We start from the raw sequence: 26,243 nt of genomic DNA, 5'->3' as shown, positions 1-26,243 counted from the left end.
AAGATCCTGAATTGGAAGAGGAGATGTTGAAAATGGCAAGTTTAGCTGATGTGTTATTCTCAATTGGTCCTACAATATATGAGTATTTTAAAAATGCCTACAGAGCAAATGTTGACGGAAGACAGCTTTCAGATATCCCTCATGAAGAGATTCTTCCAAAACCTGGACAGGTTTACTTTGAAAGCGAACTGGTGATTGGAAAAGATACTGATGGAGCTCGCACCATATTGACATATGGACAGCTTGACACACAAGAAGCCTTGAAAACTTGTAAGTCAATAGCTGCATCCATTGGAAATGTTGCTAACCAGTTCAAAGCATGTCATAAGGTATGCCCACACTGGAAGATTACAGGTGTTTCCAAGCAGGATATAAAGAAAACACGAAACTTTCTCATTGAAAAACTTAACAGTGCCCATGTCATACCAAAACTCAATCCCTCGTATTCAGTAAAGACATTGTTACGAGCTCTTCAACAGTCTCACCTCTGCATTCCTCCATCATGCTACACTGACTACAGTTTTGAAGGCTTGGAAGCAATGGCAGCTGGTCTACCAACAAGAGTCCAGGATGATTCACACATTGCTGCTATGATTGAAAAACACTTTCCAATGCATAAAGACCAGTGTGTCATGACAGTGCAGGAGACATCGACGTACATAGAAAACAAAATATCAAAATGTTTAACTTTCAACACTGATGCTTTTCATCATGCAAGTTCACTCAAAGAAGAGTTTGTTCAGAGTGAGGTGGTCACAGAAAGCTTGGCAAAATTTGCTGCTGTGTTCAAAGAGGAGAAAAGGACCAAGAAACCAGGTACTGATCACAGTGTAGGCTGAAATGAATTTATAAATTAATATATTATAAAGATTGCTTGTAAATATTGAAACCTGTTGATGTAAAAAGGATAATATACACATATAGGCCACACATACATGTATTGACATATGGCAATCATATGGGACACGTTAATGCCATGGTACTTCAATATTCTTAATGAATATGCCTTTAGGTCTTAGTTAAACTCTCTTGTTTCTGTGTCAATAGAATAGTTGAGGTAATTGTTTGAAGGTTACTATGATATATGTAACTAGATTCACAGCACCTGTAACAACCATTTTATCTGTTCCTATAATATTTATGAAAGGAAGAACTAAGAAACATGAAAAAACAAACGCAAAACTGTTCAACAGATTTTTAACAATTATCAATGTTAGAGAACATCACAAATGCAAATGGCTGAATATTTACTCTAAGATCAATGTTTAGGGATTTATCTTTCGTATCTTTTTTAAGCTTTTGCTAATGATGGACAATTTGAATGAATAGAACAGGGAGCCCTGATTCCATGAGAGAGGTACATAAATGGGAAATTATTATGCATGCATCAAGGAAAACAAAAAAAGCTTGATATTTGAAATAACAAAGGTGGGATTTGGTTAGCTACACACTTTTCTATTTGTAAAAAGCTATTATTATATTTACTAAAATCCATTGGAAACTTTTAAAACATATTATTATAACCACGTAAAAATTTAGTGTTTTACAAATCCCTTAAAAACTTTTTTCAGCATTTTCTCAAATAGTAATACCTTTCTCTTGATCATATGTAGCAAAAGCACATGCTTGGTGCTTTTTAATCTAATAAATATGCAGTTGGCATCCCTGTTGTCTTAATTTATCTTTGCAAGGAAAGTGGTAAGACTTTGATGTAATCACAAATCTCTTTCATATGAGCAAAATAGATGCTTTAGACGGGGATGAACCATTTATTTTTAGGGAAATACATTTCAGGCCTATTACATTTGAATCTGACTTTTGAAGTTACTGTAAAATGGTATTCACATTGGATTTTTTAGATATAGTAGATCATTTTTAGGTCTCCCAGGCCAGTTTAAAGTGATATATTTGACATTATTTGAGAGCTATACATTTTTTGGTCATATACTAAAGGTAGCGACATATCAAATAGACACTTTCAGATTTTTATTTTTTTCTGATTTATAGAAGTCCCAAACCCCAATAAAGTATATATTTTCTGAAAGCCCTGATTTTTGGGAAATCTGACCAAGTACAGTACACGGTCATTATTTGCATAATAGTCACGGGACAAGCGTTTTGCTGAACCTTCCGAAAATCTGTTTTTCCTCCTTCTGGCAAAAAAGCTGCAAGATTTCAACCGGCAGTTGAAATTTATGCATTGACAAGCCCTAGCAATACCCCTCAAATCGCTGTTTGCAATTCTTCCTTTGAGTCTCCATTCAAATTATATGGCCCAATAATCACAATTCCTTGAAAAGCACTATAGTCTAACACCTTCAATATTGTATAACGAAAAAATAAAAGCAATAAAAAAGGAAATCCAAGACACAGATTTGAATGACATTGCCAATGCAAAAATTACAACCGGAAATCTTGCAGCGTGTTCGCTTAAAGGGAGGTAAACCCGATTTTTGGAAGGTTCAGCAAAACACTTGTCACGTGACTATTATGCAAATAATGACTGTGTACTGTGCTTGGTCTGATTCCCCAATACAGAGCTTGCAGAAAATATATATACTATATTGGGGTTTGGGACTTCTATAACTGAAAAAAAAAAAAAAATGTGAAAGTGTCTATTTGGTATGATGCTACCTTAACTTAATTTCAATAAGTCCAACTCCAGAAACCAATCTAAACTGAATTACGCATTTAAGACGGTAAACATTACATTCTACAGATTACACTTCATATCCTTGTATGCGACATATTGAGAGTCTACCCTTGAATAAGCAGAATAAGCTGTACAGTAGATAAGATAAGGTGCACCAGACATAAGTAGATTTTAACATTACATTTTCAATATACAAATTATATATCAGGACAGCATAAAGGAAATGGGAAAGACAGGGAAAAAGGAAATGATAAACATGAGGATACACACCAAGGGATGTCAGTAGGAAATGGAATAAAAACAAAAGAAACCACAACAGTGTACCATGGAATTACAGAAGATACAGTTACTACAGAAGACATGGAGACTGCAGCCTCTGCAGCTGTGCACGATGGGAAGTCAGCCACAGAAGATACAGAGACTACCAAGCACTGCACCATGGGATGTCAGTCACAGAAGATAGAGTGACTACAGCAGCGCACCATGGGATGTCAGTAATAGAAGATACAGAGACTACAGCAGAGCACCCTGGGATATCAGTAACAGAAGATAGAGAGACAACAGAGACTACAGCAGTGCACCATGGGATGCCTTTTATAGAAGATATGGAGAGGACAGAGATTACAGCAATGCACCCTGAGTTGTCAGTCATGGAAGGTAAGGACACTACAGCAGTGCACCATGGGATGTTAGTCACAGAAGATATGGAGACTACAGAGGCTACTGCATTGCACCATGGGATGTCAGTCACAGAAGATATGGAGACTACAGAGGCTACTGCATTGCACCATGGGATGTCAGTCACAGAAGGTATTGAGACTACAGACACTGCAACAGTGCATCATGGGATGTTGGTCACTGACACAGAGAATGGTGAAGGCACAGCAATACAGCCTGAAAGTTCAAATACAGGAGGTGTGGAGACAACAGATATTATTACAAAACGATCTTTGGTTGTCAGAGACAAAAGAACTTCTAAGAACAGCAAACAGAGTGAGACATTTCTGAAAAAAGAAAGTGCCAGTAAAGAACAAACACAACAGGGATATCACAGGAAAAGAAAGAAGATGCATGAAAGTGACAAAAAAAGAAAACCCAAGGTGCCAAGAAAAGAAATCAGAAGTAGACAGCACAAACAATCCAATCCTGGAAGGACTGAAAGAAATGAAAGTGGCCCAGTAAAAACAAACCAGACCAAACACAAAACTCAGAGGATGACAGAAATCAGTACCAAACCAAGCAATCCACCACCATCAGATTTAACAACAATTACAGAAAGTACAGGTGATGGATGAATAATGGTTAATGGTGGTATTTATAGTAAAAAGGAGAATATTATCCTTTTTAATGGTTTCTAGAAAAGAATGGACAGTGACATTGATCTAAATGGTATCACACTTGTGTAATTGGTTTGTAAAGATGTTTCAAAATTTACTTCAGAATCGGTACTTGTAGTAAAGTCGTGGCAAACAACAGACGAATGATAGTGTTGTTTCACATAGGCTTCCACTGTAATTGTTGATAAGCCTGTCGGCTTGTGGTAACTGACGTGTCTGTACCGGTATGTGTAGGGTAAAGATTTCCTGATTTTCCATCCCCGTACATTTCGCCAGGCAATTCTCCTGTACATCTTCTGGTGTATGTACACCTCTTTTCCGGCAGATCATTTTTTTGCCAAAGAATTTCATACAATGCAAAGGCAACAAAAGTCTAAATACAAATATGACTCTGAGTCGGCTGTGATACAGTGTACCGGTACACTTAACTCTGTTTTGCCTCACTTTTGGGTAAAGCTTAACATATTCAAGGGACATGTATATAAATAATGATTGATTGATTATATATATATATAATATATATATATATATATATATATATATATATATATATATATATATATATATAATGATATATATATATATATAATATATATATATATATATATATATATATATATATATATATATATATATATATATATATTCCTCCCAATGGGACCAAAGAAACACACTCATAGGTCCAAATTATAAGCACTGAGTAAAAAGTGTTTGTGAATGAAGACCACAAAGTCTGTTTCAGAGTGAACTGACCTTTACTGCACAGCCACTTTTAACTAAATAAATGATGTTCTCATCTGGTCTCTACACCAGATTCAGATGATTTCATGGTACATGTTAGACTAGATGAAGAATCCTACCAGCAACAAATGAGAGATCTTGACAGTCAAGTCCAAACGACAAGTGTCAGGGAGAAAAAGGAGCAATTGAAAGCAGCATGGGAGAAGATCCAAGCAGAAATGGACAAAACAGAAAGTGAGGCTATAGCAAATAACACTTCTCTCCAAAGAGTAGATCAAAACTGCAAGGACAGCTTTGGAGAAGGAACAGTGACCAAAAGTACCAAAAGAGATTCCTTGGCAATCTCACTTGATCTACCTACTCTGTATAACTTGTACAGATTGAAACAAACATGTCTATCTGGTAGTTTTCCTGACTCATTTGAACCACTATTGATAACTGATAAGATGAGAGAGGAGGCTGACAAAGTTGGATTACAACTCAAGTTGAAAGCAACATATGACCAAGCCAGATTTGATGAACTGGAACTGTTCTTCATAAACAGTAAGTTTGCCATGTTTCATACCTTGACAAGCAAATTAAGATTATGTTTACAATCAATGGTGAAACTACCTGACTATAAACAGAAAATTTTATATCTATATATAAATAGCAGTGGTAAATATGTTGCATTTCTCAAGTTTTGACAATTCAGTGGATGACGATAACATTCACTTACTGTCGCTTTATTATAACTGAATGCATTCTTCACATTTCATGACAAAAGTCCACTTTAAGAATTATGTGACATCTCAGATATAACTCAGGGGTATGTTATAGGACAAAGAGTGTACATCTTAATCAGTGTAAACTGATGAAACCCCTACCTTATGATATTGCAGCACTGTCTGAGTCTAAACAGGTGTTTCTGGAAATGTAGCTGTATCAATCCAACTAGGAGATTCTCTTTCCTTTGAGAAAGCATTCCTAAGTCAGTTGATCTTCCCAATCTGGATTAGAGAACAAGAGACTGCACAGTTATAACACTTTTACTTTAATTAAAGATAATCAATCCTAGATACACGTCTGACTGACAATCATAACCAGCGTTTGTAAGCAATTATTAACTGGTATTTTACAGAGGGTTCATAGCAGCAAGTTGTCTTAGCTCATACATCCTTTTTTCATTCAGGAGATGGTGGTGGACTTGAACCTGTCAAAATGTATCATGATGTCATCGAGGGAGAAGATGATGAAGAGATACTCACTGACGTAAGTTTACAAAAAAGTACTGGATTTAAATTCAAATTATTATCAATGGAGAGATATAGATTAATTTCTACACAGGAATGACACAATCATTTAAAATTTGTCAACGAGTTGTTCATAGAATATTATTCATCATAGAAAAAATTAAATTCTTGATCTCATTGAAACAAATGAAAGTACAGGCTATTAAATATACCGTACTGTTGTACTTTGATATAAATAATCTCAGGACGAAGACACTGATCAGAAATCTGACACAATGGTCAGAGGAAGAGTTAATAGTAGTTCTCAGACTGAACAAAGACAATGTAAGTACTAGTGGTTTATCTTTGTATTTCTCATTGAGATCACTAGATATTCAAAAAAATATTACCCAACATCTACATTCTGATTAGTATCCATAATAATCTGTCCAGGAGTGTATTGTTAAACATTTTGTGAAATATTAATCCTCATGTAATCCTTTCTGATTTATGGCCACACTACCACTCATCCTAGACATGTATGGTAATCACTCTGTCAAAGATAACCATCCATTCATCCATTTACATGTGACATAGAAGATACTGATATTGTTAATATTAGAATATTACCATCTGATTACTGCCATCAATAAAAAAGGAAGAAAACAGGGCAGTCATGTTGAGGGCGCTGCACAGGCAAGCACCATTTCACCTCTTTCCTTGCGGACAAAGCCGCCTCTAAGAAATTAGTTCTGTTTTCTATATGGGTTTCGATGTGTTAGATTCTCATTTTTACTCAGAAATTGATGCTTGAAATTGAATAAGAATTTTTTAGAAACAGATTGTCGTACTTCGTAACTTAATCCGTGTCAAAGATGATACACGTGGTTTACTTCAGATTTGTACTGTATTGCTACGCTTTCTGCCACTACGGGACAGAGAAAGCTGAAGAAACTTTGCACTCGTCAAACTTTCTCCTCGTATCAGAATTGTCCTGATTCCAAGGCCTTACAGGTCGCCAGCGAGGTAAATATACATTTCATGTGGTATTTGTCATGAATAGAATTTTACCTACAGTGTATTTTCGCTCAGAATTTACTGATTTGAGTCTTGACTTCATCGTGAATTAGCCAGACAAGTGCAGTGTATATGATCCATGCACTTGACTGTTCGATCCTTTGTCTGATCAAATTACAAGACTTCGTTTGCAAATCAGTTTTCAACGAAATCATCTTCGCTTTCTTGTGATTGTACTTTAATTAGTATGTTTTTTGACACATTGTATTTTCGCATTGTATTCCAGTTTTTACGGTCTTTTATGGTCTTATATTTCTGGTACTTCGAAACGTGTAGACATCACTTTCAACGGTACAATCGTCTATGTACAACTTAGTGTTTGTCATCGTAATAAACCAGAAGTGACATCAGATCAGTATACAAGAACTCGTCTCAGACTTGTTTTATTCGATAAGGCTTTGGCAATCACAGTAAAAACTCGGACCTAAAGAATCAACTCGAAAGCATGCAACTCGTCGTGGGATTGTGTGTAAACTTCCATCCATATGAAACCGAAGACGGCCAGTGGATTCCTTGAATTGCTGAGTGGTTTTACATCCGCTGTACCAGACGACTGTGTATTCTACGGTAGTAGCCATGGACACTTTGGCTGCACAAGTCATCCATTGTTTATAAGAAATGAACATTCAGCCGTGAAGTTGAGGACCAGCTAACAGCTGAAGCATTCCAGTGAACTGACATTTGATCACCTCGGAACTCTGACATCAAAGTAACACAAAACTCTATTGCTTTACACAGCTACAAGTGTAACTTTTCTGCACATTAAGACTGATAACATTAAGACACTGCAAACTTTAAATATTTTCTGTTGCATTCCATATGATGCCCCTTTAAGTGGATATACTAAACAGTACATAAATTCACGTTTGAGACATTAGACGAACACTCTCAGGATTTTACAATTGTATCAATTCTTTCTGTATTACTGAGTGTCTCATTCATTGAAACCCATATTTTCTAATTTTAACCCTTTCTGTAAATTGATATTTGGCCACTGTCAAAATTTATCACTGCCTGCGTGCACATACCCCTGGGATTTTGGCAACAAACGTATATCAAATTTCACTCCAGCCATTGATCTTAATCGGGCTCTTTGCTCATTAACTGGATACAATCATGGCAGAGAATAATGGAACAGCGCCACCTACAGGCGATGAAGGTAAGCACACTGAAACTATTCAGACTTCTTTATTATCAGAGGTTCCAGAGATGGATTCTAAACTTGCAAAATTAGATACGGCAAGCGATCCTGGATTACGTAGATCAAAACGGGTGCCTATACTTTCAATGAAAGCAAAAGAAGGTAAGTTGCTCGTTCTCACAAGAGGTTTCTGGAAATCACATGACCAATTGTTACCACATGTTACTCATCCAGAGCTATTAAATAAGAAGTCTGTGGAATCCCTCAATGCATTTTTGAAAGAAATTAAGGCAAGTCACACTAAAATGCTGGAAAAGTACGATCAGATCCGGGCTATATCATCAACACCAGCCGAAGATATTTTGAAAGCTGTTGACCGCATGACTTCAAGTGTTGATAAAGTCATCGTTCATGCAAGACGTCTCCTTGAACGCGCAGAAACTCAGAGTGTTCTCTCTATCGGCCAAATATTTTGTCACGATACGGAGTCAAACATGTCTTCCCACTCAAGGTCATCAAACCGATCGAGTACATCATCGATCCGAAAGGCCGCTGCCATCAGAGCAGCTGCTCTTGAAGCAGAACTGAAAGGGAGAGAAGAGGAAGCTGCCAGAGAAGAAGAGTTACAACAACTAGAGCTCAGAGAGAAGGCCCGTCAAGCTGAGATGAAACTCAGGGAGAAGACATATCAGGCCGAAGAGGAAAGACGACAGGCTGAAGCAGAAGCAGAAATAAAGCGCAAAACACGAGAATTAGAGCGACAGAAGATAGCGAGAGAACTTCGTGTCGAGCAAGCCAAAGTAGCAGCCTGTGAGAGAGAAGAATTGCTTGATATCACCCCAGTGATGGAGACAGTCCCACCAATTTCATCGGTACCACCACCACCACCACAGCCAGCAGCTACAATTCCAACATCCATTGTGAAAACTGAACCGGTGAGCCCACCAGCAAAAACTTATACAGCACCTCCACCAGTTATAAAGACAGAACCAGCCAAACCAGCATTTGCTGATTCAGACAAATGTAAGGACAATTTATTCCATCAAACAGGGAAACAACAACATACAACGCTAAACAAGGACAGCCTACAAGTATTGGCTGAGAATTTGGCTTCATCTGTATCATTGAGCCGACTGCCAACACCTGAACCACCAATATTCACAGGAGACCCGTTAGCCTATCCAGATTGGTTATCATCCTTTACCACCTTAGTTGAATTACGCGGCGTACCACCTCTTGAAAGAATCCACTACTTGAAAAAATATCTAGGAGGCCCAGCCAAAGAAGCCGTAGGAGGATGTTTTCTCCTAAGAAGTGAACAGGCATATGAAGAAGCTAAGGCTATTCTCAACGAAAGGTATGGAAACCCATTCACAGTAACAGAAGCTTTCAGAAACAAGATAGAAACCTGGCCAAGAATTTCAGGCAAGGACAGCATGGCGTTGCGAAAATTTTCAGACTTTCTCAAGCAGTGTCAAGTAGCCATGAAAGATATACCAGACCTAGCAGTCTTGAATGATGTGAGAGAAAACAGAAAAATGCTCCAAAAGCTACCCGATTGGGTTGTTACTCGATGGAGTCGAGTGGTCGCAAGGGTAAAGAAACTTACAAATACATACCCGCTATTTGAGAACTTTGTTGGGTTCATACAGGAAGAGGCAGATATTGCATGTGATCCATTAACATCACTCGGATCTCTGAGACCATCAACTGACAAGGATCAACAAGGAACTTCAAATAGCACGACCAGAAAGCGAAAACCAGGTGGACACACTTTATCCACTTCATCAAAGCCGACAACAGATACTGAATCATGTCAGTTCTGTAAGAAAGATGGACACCCCATCCAAGAATGTGAAGCATTCAAAGCAAAGCCAATGACAGAAAGGCAAGATTTTGTCAAGAAAGGCGGCTATTGTTTTGGTTGCTTGGGTAAAAGTCACCTATCAAGGAACTGCCCTGCTCGCTGCAAGTGTAAGAAATGCGGTAAGAAGCATCCAACCAGCTTGCACAGTGAAGAGAAAATGTCCATTCCAAAGACAAAGCCCCGCACGAACAAAGCTGATGATGTTGCTCAAGTGCAAGATCCTGACAAAGAGGATAACGGTGAAACAAAGAAAGCCGGTTGCTATGGCGTCACTCGTCCTCAAGGCAAACCCATTTCGTCAATGATTGTTCCCGTGTGGATATCAAGCCATGAGGAACCAAATAAAGAAATATTAGTATATGCACTGTTGGATACCCAGTCAGATACTACATTCGTACTCAATCACGTTGGACAACAGCTGAACACAGCATCAGAACCGACTAATCTCAGATTAACCACTATGACGACAAGCAACAGAGCAGTAACTTGTCAACGATATTCGTACCTCAGAGTTCGTGGATTTGATTCACACACAGTGATATCACTACCTACAACATATTCACTTGATTATATTCCCGTAGAGGAATCACACATACCCACTCCTGATATTGCCAACGAATGGCCTCATCTCAGACAAATTGCTCATCTCGTACAGCCTTTGAAGAAATGCGAAGTAGGTCTACTGATCGGTTATGATTGCCCACAGGCCCTGGCACCTCGCAGCTGCATTACCAGGGAGGGCAATCAGCCATTCGCAGTGGAAACGGACCTCGGATGGAGCATCGTTGGACAACTAACACAGTCCGAGGACGATAAAGATGTTTTCAGTGTAACTCATCGAATACTTACGAAGACAATACCAGATAACATGCAACCCAGTGTCAACACAGACGGGCATCTTCCACAGGACGTTTGTTATGCCTTTAAGACTTCAAATACTCGAATCAGACTTTAACGAAACCCGAGCTGAAGATGTTACCATGTCACAGGAAGACATTCGTTTCATGAGGATCATTGAAAATAACATCTCCAAGGAGACGGATGGTTTCTACACCATGCCACTTCCATTTAAACGAGACAAACCACCACTTCCGAACAATAAATCGATGGCAGAACAACGACTGCAGTACCTTAGACGTCGATTCAAGTCGAATCCTAAATACCAAAATGACTACATGCAATTCATGCAAGATATCATCACAGCGGGAGATGCAGAGTTAGTTAATGAACAAGAGCAGGAGGATGGATCAACATGGTACATACCCCACCATGGTGTGTACCACCCCAAAAAACCTGGCAAGATTCGTGTCGTATTTGACTGCAGTGCACGATTTAGAGGAACCAGCCTTAATGACCACTTACTGCAGGGACCAGATCAGATGAACCCCCTGATCGGTGTACTTTGCCGATTTCGAAAGGAAAATGTGGCTATTATGTGTGACATTGAACGGATGTTTCACAGATTTAGAGTAAATGAAGATGATAGAGACTATCTTCGATTCCTTTGGTGGAAAGATAGTGATTTCGACTCTAAACCAGCCACATACAGGATGAAAGTTCACCTTTTTGGCGCTGTATCCTCGCCAGGATGCGCAAACTATGGACTTAAACAAGTGGCAAAGGATAATCCTCAATACGGAGAGAAAGCAGTCAATTTTGTCTCCAGAAATTTCTAGGTAGACGATGGACTCGAAAGTTTAGAGTCCTCACAAGAAGCCATTCAACTAATTAAGAATGTTCGCAACCTGTGTGCAGAAGGAAACCTTCGATTACACAAATTCATATCGAATGACAGAACCACAATGGAATCTGTACCAATATCAAAGCGTGCAAAGAATGTCAAGGATCCAGACTTATCCTTCAGTGAACTTCCTATAGAGAGAGCTCTGGGAATTGAGTGGTGTGCCGAGTCAGACACATTCCACTTCTCGCCTGTTGTTAAGAAGCATACTTCTACTCGACGCGGAATATTATCTGCGGTAGCCTCAGTATTCGACCCACTCGGTTTTCTCGCCCCTTTCGTACTTCGAGGAAAACGAATCCTACAAGAAATGTGTAAGAAGGGAACAGAATGGGATGACCCCTTACCAGATGACTTACGACCGAAGTGGGAATCATGGCTTTCTGAACTTCGAGAATTAGATGAACTTCAGATAAGAAGATGTTTCAAACCAGACAGTTTTGGAACTGTTAAGAAGATTGAGCTTCACCATTTTTCGGATGCAAGCCTGACAGGCTATGGACAAAGCTCCTATTTAAGGCTTGTCGATTGTAAGGACAACATTCATTGTTCACTCGTGATGGGGAAGTCGAGAGTTGCCCCCTTGAAACCCGTAACAATTCCGAGATTAGAGCTTCAAACAGCGCTCGTCTCAGTTCAAGTCAGTGACTTCTTGAAAAGGGAATTAGATTACGAAACCATTGAGAACTACTTCTGGACAGACTCGAAGATAGTTCTCGACTATCTGAATAAGGATGCACGTCGCTTCCACATATTTGTGGCCAATGGCATACAAAGAATCAAAGAATCATCTCAGCCAGAGCAATGGCATTATATCAGCACCAAGAGAACCCAGCAGACCATTCTTCTCGTGGACTTGGTGTAAAGGACATGATACATTCGAATTGGTTCAAGGGACCAACCTTTTATGGGACAAGGAATTTCCCGCACCCAGCCACACTAGTAGGGATATTCCTGCAGACGATCCAGAGTTAAAGACTACGAGAACGTTAGCGACTACACAGCAAACATTTTCATCAATGATAGAGCGTATAGAAAGATTTTCAAATTGGAATAGAGCAATAACTGCGGTTGCAGTATTGTACAGATACATCGCCAAGAAAAGAAACCAAGAAAGTGCTACGCCAGGAGAAGCTAAACAGAAAGCAACCATGGCAATAGTCAAGTGGACTCAACAAGAAGTGTTTGTTGAAGAAATACATGCTTTGAAGAAGCCTACCCTAGAAGGCAAAGAGACCAAGATAGTGAAGAGGAATAGTCATTTGCTCCCGTTGAGCCCATATTTATTAGACGACAAGCAGATACTCAGAGTTGGAGGGAGACTTGACAGATCTCCGATGCCTGACCACGTCAAGCATCCTGTCATCCTTCCTCGTCGGAGTCATGTTACAACACTGATCATCAAATGGTGTCACGAACAAGTAGCCCACCAGGGTCGCGGCATGACAGTAAACAAAATAAGATCAAGTGGATTCTGGATAGTAAGTTGTAGTTCTGCAGTCGAATCATTTATCTACAAATGTGTTCAATGTAGAAAGTTCAGAGGAAAGGCCAACACTCAAAGAATGGCAGATTTGCCAAAAGATCGTCTTGAACCTTCGCCTCCATTCACATACTGTGGTATGGATTGCTTTGGTCCTTTCATCGTCAAGGAACGTCGTAGTGAGGTAAAACGATATGGTATCATTTTCACATGTTTATCACTGAGAGCCATACACACCGAAATCTTAGAAGAAATGACAACAGATGCATTTCTGAATTGTCTTCGTATCTTTATCGCAATCAGAGGTCCTGTGAGACACATACGTTGTGATCGAGGATCAAACTTTGTGGGAGCCAAAAATGAGCTTCAAGTTGGATTACAGTCCATGGATGAAGGAAAGATTAAGGATGAGTTATCCAGACGTCAGTGTGATTTCATCTTCAATTCCCCACATGCTAGCCACATGGGTGGTGTCTGGGAACGCCAGATAAAATCAGTCAGAAGCGTGTTAGCAGGAATCTTGGACCAAAATGGAACAAGACTAAACACCTCGGCTCTTCGCACATTCCTGTACGAAGCCATGGCAATTGTGAACAGTCGGCCATTGACTGTGGAGAACTTGAAAGATCCTACTGGACCTACACCTCTCACCCCAAACAAACTCTTGACCATGAAACGGATGTGATTCTACCACCTCCAGGGAATTTCGTCAAAGAAGACTTGTACGCCAAAAAGAGATGGCGCGTAGTTCAGTATCTCGCTAATGTATTTTGGTCAAGATGGCGGAAGGAATATTTGTTGAACCTTCAAGCCAAAAAGAAGTGGCAAGACACGAAAAGAAATCTTAAGGTAGGAGATGTAGTGCTCCTTAGGGAGGATGATGCTTTCAGAAATCAATGGAAGTTAGCAAGAGTGATTGAAACTCTATGTGATGATGACGGTTTGATCCGTCGCGTGAAAATTCTCATGGGTGATCGTCACCTATCGAAACAAGGTAAGAGATTGAACAAAGAGGTAATTTTAGAAAGACCCATACATAAGCTTGTTTTACTCATTGAGAACGCTGACCAGGATGAATTTTAAGGTAAGTTAACTCACAGTGAGTGGGAGCCAGACAGATCTCTGGCTGCATCAAGTTTGAAAAAATTCACTGTCATGTAGTTTGAAAATTTGTGTTGGAAAATCAAAGTGATTTTCAAGGGGGGGGAGTGTGACTGCCATCAATAAAAAAGAAAGAAAACAGGGCAGTCATGTTGAGGGCGCTGCACAGGCAAGCACCATTTCACCTCTTTCCTTGCGGACAAAGCCGCCTCTAAGAAATTAGTTCTATTTTCTATATGGGTTTCGATGTGTTAGATTCTCATTTTTACTCAGAAATTGATGCTTGAAATTGAATAAGAATTTTTCAGAAACAGATTGTCGTACTTCGTAACTTAATCCGTGTCAAAGATGATACACGTGGTTTACTTCAGATTTGTACTGTATTCCTACGCTTTCTGCCACTACGGGACAGAGAAAGCTAAAGAAACTTTGAACTCGTCAAACTTTCTCCTCGTATCGGAATTTTCCTGATTCCAAGGCCTTACAGGTCGCCAGCGAGGTAAATATACATTTCATGTGGTATTTGTCATGAATAGAATTTACCTGCAGTGTATTTTCGCTCAGAATTTACTAATTTGAGTCCTGACTTCATCGTGAATTAGCCAGACAAGTGCAGTGTATATGATCCATGCACTTGACTGTTCGATCCTTTGTCTGATCAAATTACAAGACTTCGTTTGCAAATCAGTTTTCAACTGAATCATCGTCGCTTTCTTGTGATTGTACTTTAATTAGTATGTTTTTGACACATCGTATTTTCGCATTGTATTCCAGTTTTTACGGTCTTTTATGGTCTTATATTTCTGGTACTTCGAAACGTGTAGACATCACTTTCAACGGTACAATCGTCTATGTACAACTTAGTGTTTGTCATCGTAATAAACCAGAAGTGACATCAGATCAGTATACAAGAACTCGTCTCAGACTTGTTTTATTCGATAAGGCTTTGGCAATCACACCATCTCATTAATACCAACACTGATAATTATATTGATATTGTTCCCAAATATTTTTCTTCGTTCTTCGCGAAGGGAAACAGGAGTGATGTAATGACTGTACAACCATGAGTCAAATACGAGTGGTCACTGTATTTTCCAACCTAAATGAAGAAAATATATTTGGAAATAATATACTTATCATATTCACAAGCCAAGAATTCATTATTTTTTTCAAAATACAAGTAGTTTTCCATAACAATTCCACATTTAAGCTTTGAACAACTTTTTGGGTAATATCAATACGTCATGGGAGAGCTGTCAACCCCTTGACCGAGGAACATGACATTCACCTAGTACATGTATTGAGAACGCAGCAAATGCCAGACATCTCTGTCAGCACGTACCTTCTGCAAAGTTATACACGATTTCCAAAGATAGCATAGGCCTAGAAATTTACCTCAGACAAAGTTACGCTATTTTTCCACACCAAAAATCTTCTGAATCACAAAAGCATAGACAGCCTGTAACATCACACCTGACCCTCAGGTTTAAATGCTTTTAAGTTAGTCGTGCCTCAAAAGTTAAAGACTTTTGACCGTTCTCTTACCAAAACAACAATGAAAATCTGGGATCACCATGCAAAGTTTGGAACTAGCAATACGAGTTACCCAACATTTTGCGATTTTTGCGATATTCAAATATTCAAATGGTCGCCATGCGGTGTTATTACTCAATGGGGGAATTAAACTTTGGATTTTTGAAAAACTAAGATGTTGATTATTTTTCTTTCTCCAAGACCTTTAAAATGAGCCCCAACAAGTGGTAGATCAGAAAAGAATGTTGGATATATTAAATGGAGTACATCCGACAATTTGTCTCCAAGGCGTGTTCTACCTTAATCAATTAAATCCACAGCAATGCGACAAGCTACAGGTTCATTATTTCCAAAAACAATTCACATAATTCCTTAGGAATATGCAGGCATTACACTCTTCTGTTTTCATTGCTCGAGGATTATTATTGTCGTATGTAGTCTATGGAAGTATTGATTTCATTACACAACTTTTGGAGGCTCAGCATGTGGCCTGAACGAAGGCCACATAACCCCGTTCCCTTGTTGCAGTGTAGTTGAAACTGTATGTCTACCACATAAAAGTGTACTCTGTGCGTCAAAAGTTCCGGTGGCAGTGGGGTTTATACGAATGTGAACCCCCATGTTGGCAACAAAACTCAAACACAAGGACTCAGAATCTGCCAAGTTAATGTATTTTGTCGTATTCTAATAATCATGACTGATTTGTACGGTATGTTCACGTAGACACAAATTTTGATCATGCGAGAAATATGAGCTATTTGTTTACATTGACAAGCGTATCAAAAAATTTGACACAAAAAAACTTACGATGCACCTAAATGTATGATATAGACGAGGTTTAATTGTCCCGATGTGAATGTCCAAAGCATAAATCCTGGTATTTATTGTTCAGAGGTGATAAACATGGCTTATGCATGTGATAATATAAGTGTTTCACACTTACTGTTGGTTTAAATGTGTCCACTTTTTGTTGCTGTCAGCCACTGAAGATATCCAATCTAAATCTGAGATGGAAAGGGAAACTCTAGAATCTCAACTGAAGGAGGCAAAGGAAGAGAAGGGTACCTTGAAAGAGAGATGTGAGGAACTGACACAGAAGTTAGACAGTACTGAGCAGTCATTGGTCAGTCAACGTATTGGGAACAGTATGGAGAGAGAGAAATTACAGAGTGAACTTGAACAGAACCAGAAGCTGATCAAGGAACTTCAGGACAAAGTAGCGGCATTAGAACATCAATTGGAACAATCTGATCTGAAGAAACAAGGAAAGAAAGGTATTAAGGAGTGTTTGATTTTATGTGTTAGATTACTAACATTAGTCCAGTGTTTCATCTAGACAGGGGGTTGGGGATTCCCCCTCTTTTGATACGTTACGTTAGCACCCCCTATGTAAATTTGCCCCCCCCCCATGGTATGTTGGCAGTTAGTAAAATTTGACAGGGGGGGACCAGCCCCCCCCCCCCCATGAAATGGTACCAGTCATACCTTAGAGATATATTATAAGTAGTTCGAACACATGAACTGATGGATCCCCCTAAATTTTCTGGTAAAGGGGAAAATATCCCCCCCCCCTTCCGTTTAATGACATCCTGGATGAAACACTATTAGTCCAGTCACAACTACAATTAAAGCTGTGTATTAAATGATCATGCATGGTACTAAGATCAAAGTGAGACTTGAGTGGACACCGTGGGTCATCAGTATGTATTTGGAAGATGGTGCAGTGGCAAAGAATGTGAAATTTCAGAAGAGTACTTTCAGAATGTGCTTTGGAATACAATTCAGAATAACATTCAGACACTTACTATGTGAGATAATATTCTGTATATTCCAGAAGAGTACTTTCAGAATGTGCTTTGGAATTAACCAAACTTACTAAACTTTTACCATAGTTATGCTATAGGGTAACAAGTCATTGACAATGACATAGTCCCCACTTGTAATAGGAGTATTAGTCTTGATGGGGCAGGGAAATGAGGTCATTAAGAAGTATCACTGGAGTGTATATGTTCAGATCTATGGACACATAGGTCTATGTCATTGTTCCCAATTTGAAACAAGAGGCATGTCTAAGTTATGGTTCTAAATCGGGAAAAAAGATCAGACCTCTAGCTGTATTGGCCAGCCAAGAAATACATATGTGCATAATAAATGAGGTACAAGATGTGACATCTTAAGGTCTATTATCCTATCAAAATTGAAGCGTAAAGACCAACTTGTGGTTACTGAGTTATGCATATATATGCATATTCAAGGTCAAAGGTCATCAAAGGTCACGTGACATTTTGAAAATAAAACATTGTATTGCTAATTAATCCATATATGCCAAAATTCAGACCTCTAGCTCTATTGGCTTGCCCTAAATTATATATGGGCATAATTAACGAGGTAAAGCACATGTGTTGTCATAAGGTCTCCCATCCTACTAAATATAAAGGACATAGCACTTGTGGTTACTTATTTATTGACATAATCGTGTATTTTAGGTAAAAGGTTATCGAGGTCACATGACATTTTGTCAAAAAATTTCTATCCTATACTCTATCCCTACATACTAAAAATCATATATTTACCTCTATTGGCTTGCTCAAAATTAGATATGCACATAATTAATGAGGTACAATATGTGGCATCATAAGGTGTCCCATCATACCATATATGAAGGGTTGTAGCACTTGTGGTTCCTGAGTTATGGACAAATATGTATATTTGAGGTCAAAGGTCACCGAGGTCACATGACATTTTGTCAAAAAAATTGTATTGCTAAGTTATCCCTATATACCAAAAATCAGACCTCTAGCTCTATTTGCTCGCTCAAAATTAGATATGTGCATAATTAATGAGGTACAATGTGTGGCGTCATAAGGTGTCCCATCATACCAAATATGAAGGGTGTAGCACTTGTGGTTACTGAGTTATGGACAAATATGTATATTTGAGGTCAAAGGTCACCAAGGTCACGTGACATTTTGTCAAAAAAATTGTATTGCTAAGTTATCCCTATATACCAAAATCAGACCTCTAGCTCTATTGGCTCGCTCAAAATTAGATATGTGCATAATTAATGATGGTACAATATGTGGCTTCATAAGGTGTCCCATCATACCAAATATGAAGGGTGTAGCACTTGTGGTTACTGAGTTTTGGACAAATATGTATATTTGAGGTCAAAGGTCACCAAGGTCACGTGACATTTTGTCAAAAAAATTGTATTGCTAAGTTATCCCTATATACCAAAAATCAGACCTCTAGCTCATTGGCTCGCTCAAAATTAGATATGTTAGATATGCAATTAGATATGCAATTTCTGTGTTCAGCGATATACATGTCCCTCGCTCTCATGTGTTATTATTTAACTATGGACTGCCTTATAAATGGGAGTCTATGGACTTCCTTATACATGGGAGTCTATGGACTGCCTTATACATGGGAGTCTATGGACTTCCTTATACATGGGAGTCTATGGACTGCCTTATACATGGGAGTCTATGGAGGTGAAAACTAAAAAGTCCTCTAACACGGCCAAATTAGATCGCATTGTAAAACAAATCGACGTGCACCTGTATGAGGTAGAGTACTATCCTTGTACCAAGTTTGAACGAAATCGCTCCAGGCGTCTCTGAGATATCTGCGTGAACGGACGGACGGACGCACGGACGGACGGATGGACGGACGCACGGACATGACCAAACCTATAAGTCCCCCCGGACGGTGTCCGTGGGGACTAATTAAGTATGTGTACAGTCACATCAAATTTGGTTCAATATTTCTTGAGATATAGCCCTATGGCAAAAAAGTCATAAAATATGCAAATGAGCAATTAATTAATAAGCCACACCCACCAAAATCTAATCAGATCTAAGTCTCATCATGATAATACCAAATACCAAATTGCATGACATTGGACCTAAGGATTCTTAAGTTATGAGTGGAACAAAATCTGTCTACGGACAGACGGACGGACAGACGGACGGACGGACGGACAGACGGACACACACACAGACATTGTGGCGACAAAGGACACCTTTGGTGCTTCGCACCACGGTGTCTAAAAAAGTGACTATTTATATTGAGGTTGCCTCCCTATTTAAAGAGGGTGGGTGTGGCAATTTACTTTTAGTGCAGGTGGTAACCCCGCTGTCGTGTTAACCATGGTACCATGGTTTTTCATCGACAACCATGGTTAACCATGGTTGTCGATGATGTGACAATGGTGATTGACAATGGTCTGTAAAACTTGAGAAACCATTGCCAAATGGACCATGGTGACCATGGTCATGGCATGACCATTGCCAAAATTGACCATGGTGACCATGTTTGACCATGTTCACAGCTAAATTGTGTGCCACCATTGCCAAAATAGACCATGTTGACCATGTTTGACCATGTTCACAGCTAAATTTTGTGCCACCCATTGCCAAAATTGACCATGGTAATCTGCTATGACCATGGTCATAGCAGATTTTAAAATTTCTGTGAGTGATAACTTGACAATGGTGACCATGCTCGACCATGCTCAGGGCAGAATTATGACAACGGTGACCATGTTTCATCATTGTCATGATAACTGTATTATAGTCATTATAAAGTTTAATCATTGTAATAACAACCTTCTGTGACCCCTTAGACTAGGTTACCATGATGTTACGGAATTTTCCATATTCATCATATTTGTTGTTTGACATAGCTTTTTCAACAAAATTTTTATACATTAGACACTTTATAGCTAAAGTTATACATGGATGATAAGATTACCAGAGAAAAAATTGCTTCATAATGACACCATTTCTTGGAGAACTTAATAGATGTTCAGTATTGTAATTAACAATTTATTTGCTTCAAATCCATAGGATAAGCGAAATTTTCCAGAAAAGAAGCCACTTGTGACTAAAGGCAGAAGATGTAATGTGAAAGTTCGTCAACTACACTGACGTTACTTTTATTAGTATTAATTGAATTGTTAGCTATTACTGTAAGGCTGATTTGCAATGAAGAGTATCACAATATTACTTAAAAACCCCATGACCAGAGAAATTTGGTAGCCTTGTGACATATGTCATATTATTTACATTAATGAAGAACAGTTTTTCACTCATTTCCTCAACTGGAAATACAAGAGTGTCTATGGTATGATCAACCTTTATGATATGATGGCCTACATCACTCAATATAAAGCAGTCTGGATTAATTTCCAAGCTTTGTCCAATTGCATAAACCATGTTGGTGTCACTATTTAACAGGAAATATTCTATGCTGGCTATGTCACCATTTGTTTTGAGGATAATATGGTTTGTACGCCTTTTCATTCTACTGTAATCTTTACAATAGAATTTCTGAGATCCTAGCTGTACTCTATGGACCTTCTTTAAGACTGTGATAGAAGAAGCATTTGTTTTTGTCAAAATAAACTGCAGTTTTGGGTCATTTTGTAGGAATTTTGAATTGAGTATTCCACCAGCAACTAAACAGTTTTCAGCATTTTTCAGAGATTTCCAAGCCTTGCCCTTATTCTGCAGGGTCCTGAAAAAAGACTGCGCTTGTAAATTTGACCAATTACCACAGTCAACTGCATTGATTTGGGCTTGTGCATCCTTTTTACCAACAGTTGTCTTGTTACATCTCCTGATCCATGAACAGACTGGAGTAAACTAGCATTCCAATCCTCAAAACCAAAACAACTCCATCCGAAGAGAGGACCCCACTGACGTACATAATAAACAAGGTGATATCCGATGTTATGCACATTTAAGCCACATGATCCACGACCATAAAGATTTTCAAAATCTCTATAGAAAACATCAAGATGTTTTTCAGCAAGATGTAAATCATCTAAACTCATATTATCTCGCAAAAGAATATGGATAGCTTCAGAAAGACAAGCAAAGTGTTTGAGATACTGTTGTGGTAGAATACCATTCAAACATGGCAGGCTATAAAATAAAAGCCACGATTGAAGTTCGGTGGCTTTAAAATGGTTGTAGTGTTTTTCTAGATCTCTCGGAAGTCTTTCAATATAGTCGGGGGGTTGAATATGCTGAAGTCTCTTTGATATTTCTTAATGCGTTTTCCTACGAAAAATGGCTGTTTAGATTGTGTTGCGGAAAACCATTTATACATGAGGTTTTTAGTGACACCAAGCAAGACACCATGCATGTAATCAGGGACTAATCCAGTTACAAGATCCAATTCTGGATACAAGGCTAAACCATTTTGTCCACATATTCCATCAACTCTGTTGGACCGAGTTGCTACAGCTGCTGCACAAATCAGCCCTTCCGTTGTACGCATGTCTTCCCTTTGACCTGGTGGACGATATGGATAGCATCGAGCATGTCCTTTTCCTTGCTTTACAACGAGACCTTTTTCCTTACAGGTTATGCATCCAGATTCTCCATTATGCATGGTCATGTTCATCACATACGCTTTTGCTTGTAGGTCCATAGAACCGAGAATAATGGCAACCTTAACATTCTTTTGGCCCTTTACATCATGTGGATCAACCACTAGTCCATGTTTATATAAGTTTCCTATTTCCACACCAATGGCATTCATGTACTCTCTGAAAGGTGGCGCATTTTTTCCCTGCCAAATACCAGCCAATATCATATTATCACGAGAAAACCTGTGTCCTGGGGGTAGTTCATTTATCGCAAGAAAAACTGGCCACAGCTTCACACCTGTGGATGTATACAGCGGCACCCCATCAGTGTTGAAAATGGTGCTTATATTATTTTCTCCAAACAAAAATTGACCAGGTTGTGAAAGTTTGCGATAGAACTCTCCATCTGTAATGTCAGCTATTTTGTTTTGTTGCTGATTACTTCTTGTATGAAGTTTAGACTTTTCAATCAGGCTCCACACACCTTTTCTTTCCAATATGTTCTTTAACTGAGCACCAATATCAGCTATAATAAAGTAACATCTTGGTTGACGATTTGCTTTCATTTGGCTAGAATATGGGCCTTTGTAACGCAGCCCTTCACAGTCATTTTCATTACACTGGAAAATATCAGGATCACTCGGATACAGATGGTTGCAAAGTACACAGTAGTGTTGAACTGTGTAGTTTGTTTTACTTGCCATTTCCCATAGGTTGTCATACTTAATGTTTTTCAAAACTGGTGATTCTGGACAAATCATGTCCAAAAGCTTCAGTAGGTCCTTGGATGCAGAACCAGACAAAGTATGGCGGAAAATATAACTGAGAATACAAGTAAGTTGTACTTCTGTGTCAGTCAGTTCAGGTGCATCACATGTCAATGATTCATCTCCAGAACTGTCATTTGAATCTTCAGTATCATCATCAGATTCTGTCTCAATGTCACTCCAGGAATTGTCAGATGAAATATCAGATGATGCACATGTACTGTCAGTGGGCTCATCATTAGATAACAGAAAATTTTCATGAATGTCAGAAGCAGTAGTGTGGTCTTCTGTGATACAATTTACCTGCAAAGATTGCTCAGTATCATCAGAGGTAGTATCCATTTCATTGTTTGCACATGTGCTTAAAATAGGGCTGCCAACATTATCTATTTCATGTTCATTTCTCACCATTTCACCATCAAAGAGTGGGCCAACACGTTGTTCACAGCTTCCGTGAGGATGTTTATCTGAATTTTCGCTAAGGCTGCTCGTCTTCTCATAAGGGTGCGTTTTGGAATGGGAATGGTTGGGTCTGTCAAGTACAATTTCCTCACTGGTTTTACTGGACCTGTCAAAAGGGTAAGATGATAATAGTATAGTATTGATCTTGGCCTGTTAATTTCCCACATCCCTGCTGCGAATAAAAGATATATATTATCCTAAGACTGGTTGTTATATCCATCAACTTGATAAGTGATTGCATATGTGTGCCATGGTTGGTTTCCTTGTTGCAAAACAAAATGTGCTTGCCCGTGACAGCTTGAGTTAGATAAAACCTTACTTAAAATTGATAACAACATATCAAGGATATGTAAATAATATGAAATAAAGCATTAGCAATTTAAGGAGGTTGCATTCAGAGCAAACCTAACATTACTTGATGTGTGTAGGGTTTTGATTGTTTCAAGGTACTTCAGTTTGTTTTGACTGAACTGCAGGAGATAAAAAAACCCTTTAGCAGACTGGCAATGAAAAAGCAAACATTCTAGTGTGAATATTGCAAAACAGACTGATTTCATTTCCTGTTGTTTTCAAGATAGAAACAGAAATGACTTACTTTTTCCATGAGCACTGACAAGATGAGACAAAATCCTTTCTCTCCGTGACAGTGTCCGCCCACAAATCTTGCACAGGTATTCCCTTTTTTGCCCTCTATCAAGTATTTCATAGCATGACTCTTTGTGTTCCATTTTATCTGTAAAAAAATCATATGGAGTGAGACACAAGCATGTGAAAGTGCAAAACAAAAAATGTTCACATCATTATTGAAAGTGTTTGTCAATTATGTAAAAGGTTGCCTTGCAATGTTCCCGAGCAAAGAAATTTTTAATAGCATACCAACAAATAAAATCAAGTTACTCAAATTTTACGGTTGAGCTTACCAATTAGTGAACTCAAGATACAATGATTATACTTGAAATTAAAAGTGAAAGATTGGTCAGCCAAAACAGTAGTAGGCCCCTACATCCAGCAAAAATTGAAAGCTATAACATAGAATTTTGCTGGTTTCCTTTTGTCAAGAAATAGAACAGGTACAGAATCATATTTAAGTGCTTGTATCTCATGAAGAGTCATCAGTTCTCACGAAAAATAAAAAAATAATACCACAAAATGTGGAAGTCTGACTGTCTCTGCTGCATATATTTTTTTCCAGTAAAAATCCATGGTGGTGACCATGTCATTCATGGCATTAATAGACTGAAGGCGAATTACACTAAAATTTTTCTTTAACAAAATTAAATAATATCCAGAATGGTCTTTTTTTTAACAATAACATTTTGAAAAAAAATTAATACAATCATTTTTTTCACCCCCAAAGGCACTAGTACCGCCAACGTAAAACGATATCCAGGCTGCGGACAGTTCACAACATAGCCCAAATACTCAGGCAAAGTCCCGGGCTACTGCATGTACTGCAGCTATTCGGAACAAAGCATATTTTGCAATGTTTTGGAAACTCTGATGAATTGTTTTACCCCGAGTAGCGTTTAACGCGTTAGTAATTGCTACATGATAATATTTGCCCTACCATAACAACTGTCTTTTCGAATTCGGCCTGATTCAAAACAACACCGCAGATGTATACGGCATACACACGCATGAACCACTGGCGTCCGCCATTTTGATTCCGAAGCCGCGACATAAGAAAGATAAAAGCGTTTTGTCCTCGGGTAATTATTGTTTTCTCCTGACATTTTAGTATCAAGTGTGAACAATTGAAGCACCTCCGAAAAGAGAATGGCTTGGAAACGTGAATGAAACATGGCTTCGAATCGCTAACTTTAACTGGGAAACGCAAGTCCGCTGAGTGATAGTACATACATTGTAGGTGTCTTCCGCCCGTGCAACGTCATCGCGTATGTTGAATGCCACCTCCCCCACACAACAAGTGGAGTAGCCTTGAACTACACCCCCTACCAGTCGGACAATGCCAAACTTTCGGCTGGTAAAAGGATATTCCATGACTAATTGGGTATGCTACGATCAAGAATGATGTGCACAACTCTGAGTGCGTCTCACTACGATCAAGAATGTGCACAACTCAGAGTGCGTCTCAAAAGAAAAACGTTGCTCCCAAATTTTACCGCGCTCGTTTTTTGGAGTCTATGACTGACCTAACTTGTGTTGCCTTCTCAGTTCAATTATTTATGCATCGTCATAGCTTTCTGAAAATTCCTAAACTAGTATTCCACTGTCAGATCGCGAGGTTCATTGACGAACAAAGTGGAAAATGTTCCGACGTAAACACGTACGTAATTATAATACATAACGCTGAATACACGAGTTCCCTTGCACATAACATTCAACAAAGTCAAGGGTATAAAGTATTATGACCCATTGTTGATCGAATACTTACGGTGAGAGACTTACCTTCACAATCAAACGTCTTCGACCGCGACCCAGCCAGTGTGTATCACTGCGGACAATGTGTAGCGCTGTTAGATCAGCAGAATATTTGGCCGAGCAGGCTGCCAGTAGTAGGCCTACGCGAATTCACAAACTTGTATCCTCTTCGGTTCATCAGGTAAAAACGGCACATGAATGAGGTTGTCAATCGTATTACCCATACAAAATATATGTAGGGCAGGTACTTTTAAACTTTGCACGTTTGGCACAAACCTTTCCTACAGAGAAGATATGGACAGTGTGCGGTACCGCGTAGATAACATTAATTGTTGTCTACAGGGGTGAGGCCGTTCACGTATACCTAA

The 26,243-nt window shown here is 38.8% G+C and overlaps 4 protein-coding genes across 7 annotated transcripts in view; 3 read left to right on the top strand and 1 right to left on the bottom strand.

Moving 5' to 3' along the window:
• The first annotated feature begins 3,141 nt into the window (after positions 1-3,141).
• LOC139124338 (enolase-phosphatase E1-like) lies at positions 3,142-6,063 on the top strand. The gene is made up of 3 exons (XM_070690477.1): positions 3,142-3,937; positions 4,804-5,274; positions 5,903-6,063. The coding sequence occupies exons 1-3, from the start codon at positions 3,142-3,144 to the stop codon at positions 6,061-6,063; spliced, it is 1,428 nt and encodes a 475-aa protein (XP_070546578.1).
• A 143-nt stretch (positions 6,064-6,206) lies between these two features.
• LOC139124030 (tripartite motif-containing protein 2-like) overlaps positions 6,207-26,243 on the top strand; it is a 40,311-nt gene continuing 20,274 nt past the window's right edge. Inside the window, exons 1-2 of the mRNA XM_070690166.1 lie at positions 6,207-6,287; positions 16,866-17,159. Of these exons, the coding sequence (XP_070546267.1) occupies positions 6,239-6,287; positions 16,866-17,159 (343 nt within the window). The 5' untranslated portion in view covers positions 6,207-6,238. The remainder of the gene's footprint in view (positions 6,288-16,865; positions 17,160-26,243) is intronic.
• Positions 6,610-10,982, top strand: LOC139124280 (uncharacterized). The gene is made up of 2 exons (XM_070690421.1): positions 6,610-6,968; positions 7,246-10,982. Exon 2 carries the CDS (start codon positions 8,136-8,138, stop codon positions 10,980-10,982), a length of 2,847 nt encoding a protein of 948 aa, XP_070546522.1. The 5' UTR covers positions 6,610-6,968; positions 7,246-8,135.
• On the bottom strand, positions 20,694-26,208 carry LOC139124010 (uncharacterized). Of its 4 annotated transcripts, none has more exons than XM_070690144.1 (3): positions 25,889-26,208; positions 24,089-24,226; positions 20,694-23,599 (listed from the first exon to the last, which is right to left on the bottom strand). In XM_070690144.1, the coding sequence occupies exon 3, from the start codon at positions 23,440-23,442 to the stop codon at positions 21,874-21,876; it is 1,569 nt and encodes a 522-aa protein (XP_070546245.1). In that variant the 5' UTR covers positions 23,443-23,599; positions 24,089-24,226; positions 25,889-26,208; the 3' UTR covers positions 20,694-21,873. The 4 variants fall into 4 exon arrangements, with proteins under 4 accessions (XP_070546245.1, XP_070546243.1, XP_070546242.1 ...); XM_070690142.1 differs by having other exon boundaries at positions 25,903-26,208; XM_070690141.1 differs by lacking the exon at positions 25,889-26,208 and adding an exon at positions 25,061-25,707.

Source organism: Ptychodera flava (genome assembly GCF_041260155.1).
Source record: "Ptychodera flava strain L36383 chromosome 23 unlocalized genomic scaffold, AS_Pfla_20210202 Scaffold_23__1_contigs__length_28996876_pilon, whole genome shotgun sequence".
Classification (NCBI taxonomy): domain Eukaryota; kingdom Metazoa; phylum Hemichordata; class Enteropneusta; family Ptychoderidae; genus Ptychodera; species Ptychodera flava.
Note: the sequence above shows the minus strand (reverse complement) of the source record. Positions and strands in the feature narration are given on the sequence as shown.

Coding starts and splice junctions, on each gene's coding strand:
- LOC139124338 (XM_070690477.1), top strand. CDS start 3,142: ATGTCAGTAATAGAAGATACAGAGACTACAGCAGAGCACCCTGGGATA. Junction 3,938..4,803: donor AACAATTACAGAAAGTACAG/GTGATGGATGAA, acceptor TCTCTACACCAG/ATTCAGATGATTTCATGGTA. Junction 5,275..5,902: donor GGAACTGTTCTTCATAAACA/GTAAGTTTGCCA, acceptor TTTTTCATTCAG/GAGATGGTGGTGGACTTGAA.
- LOC139124280 (XM_070690421.1), top strand. CDS start 8,136: ATGGCAGAGAATAATGGAACAGCGCCACCTACAGGCGATGAAGGTAAG.
- LOC139124010 (XM_070690144.1), bottom strand. CDS start 23,442: ATGGTGAGAAATGAACATGAAATAGATAATGTTGGCAGCCCTATTTTA.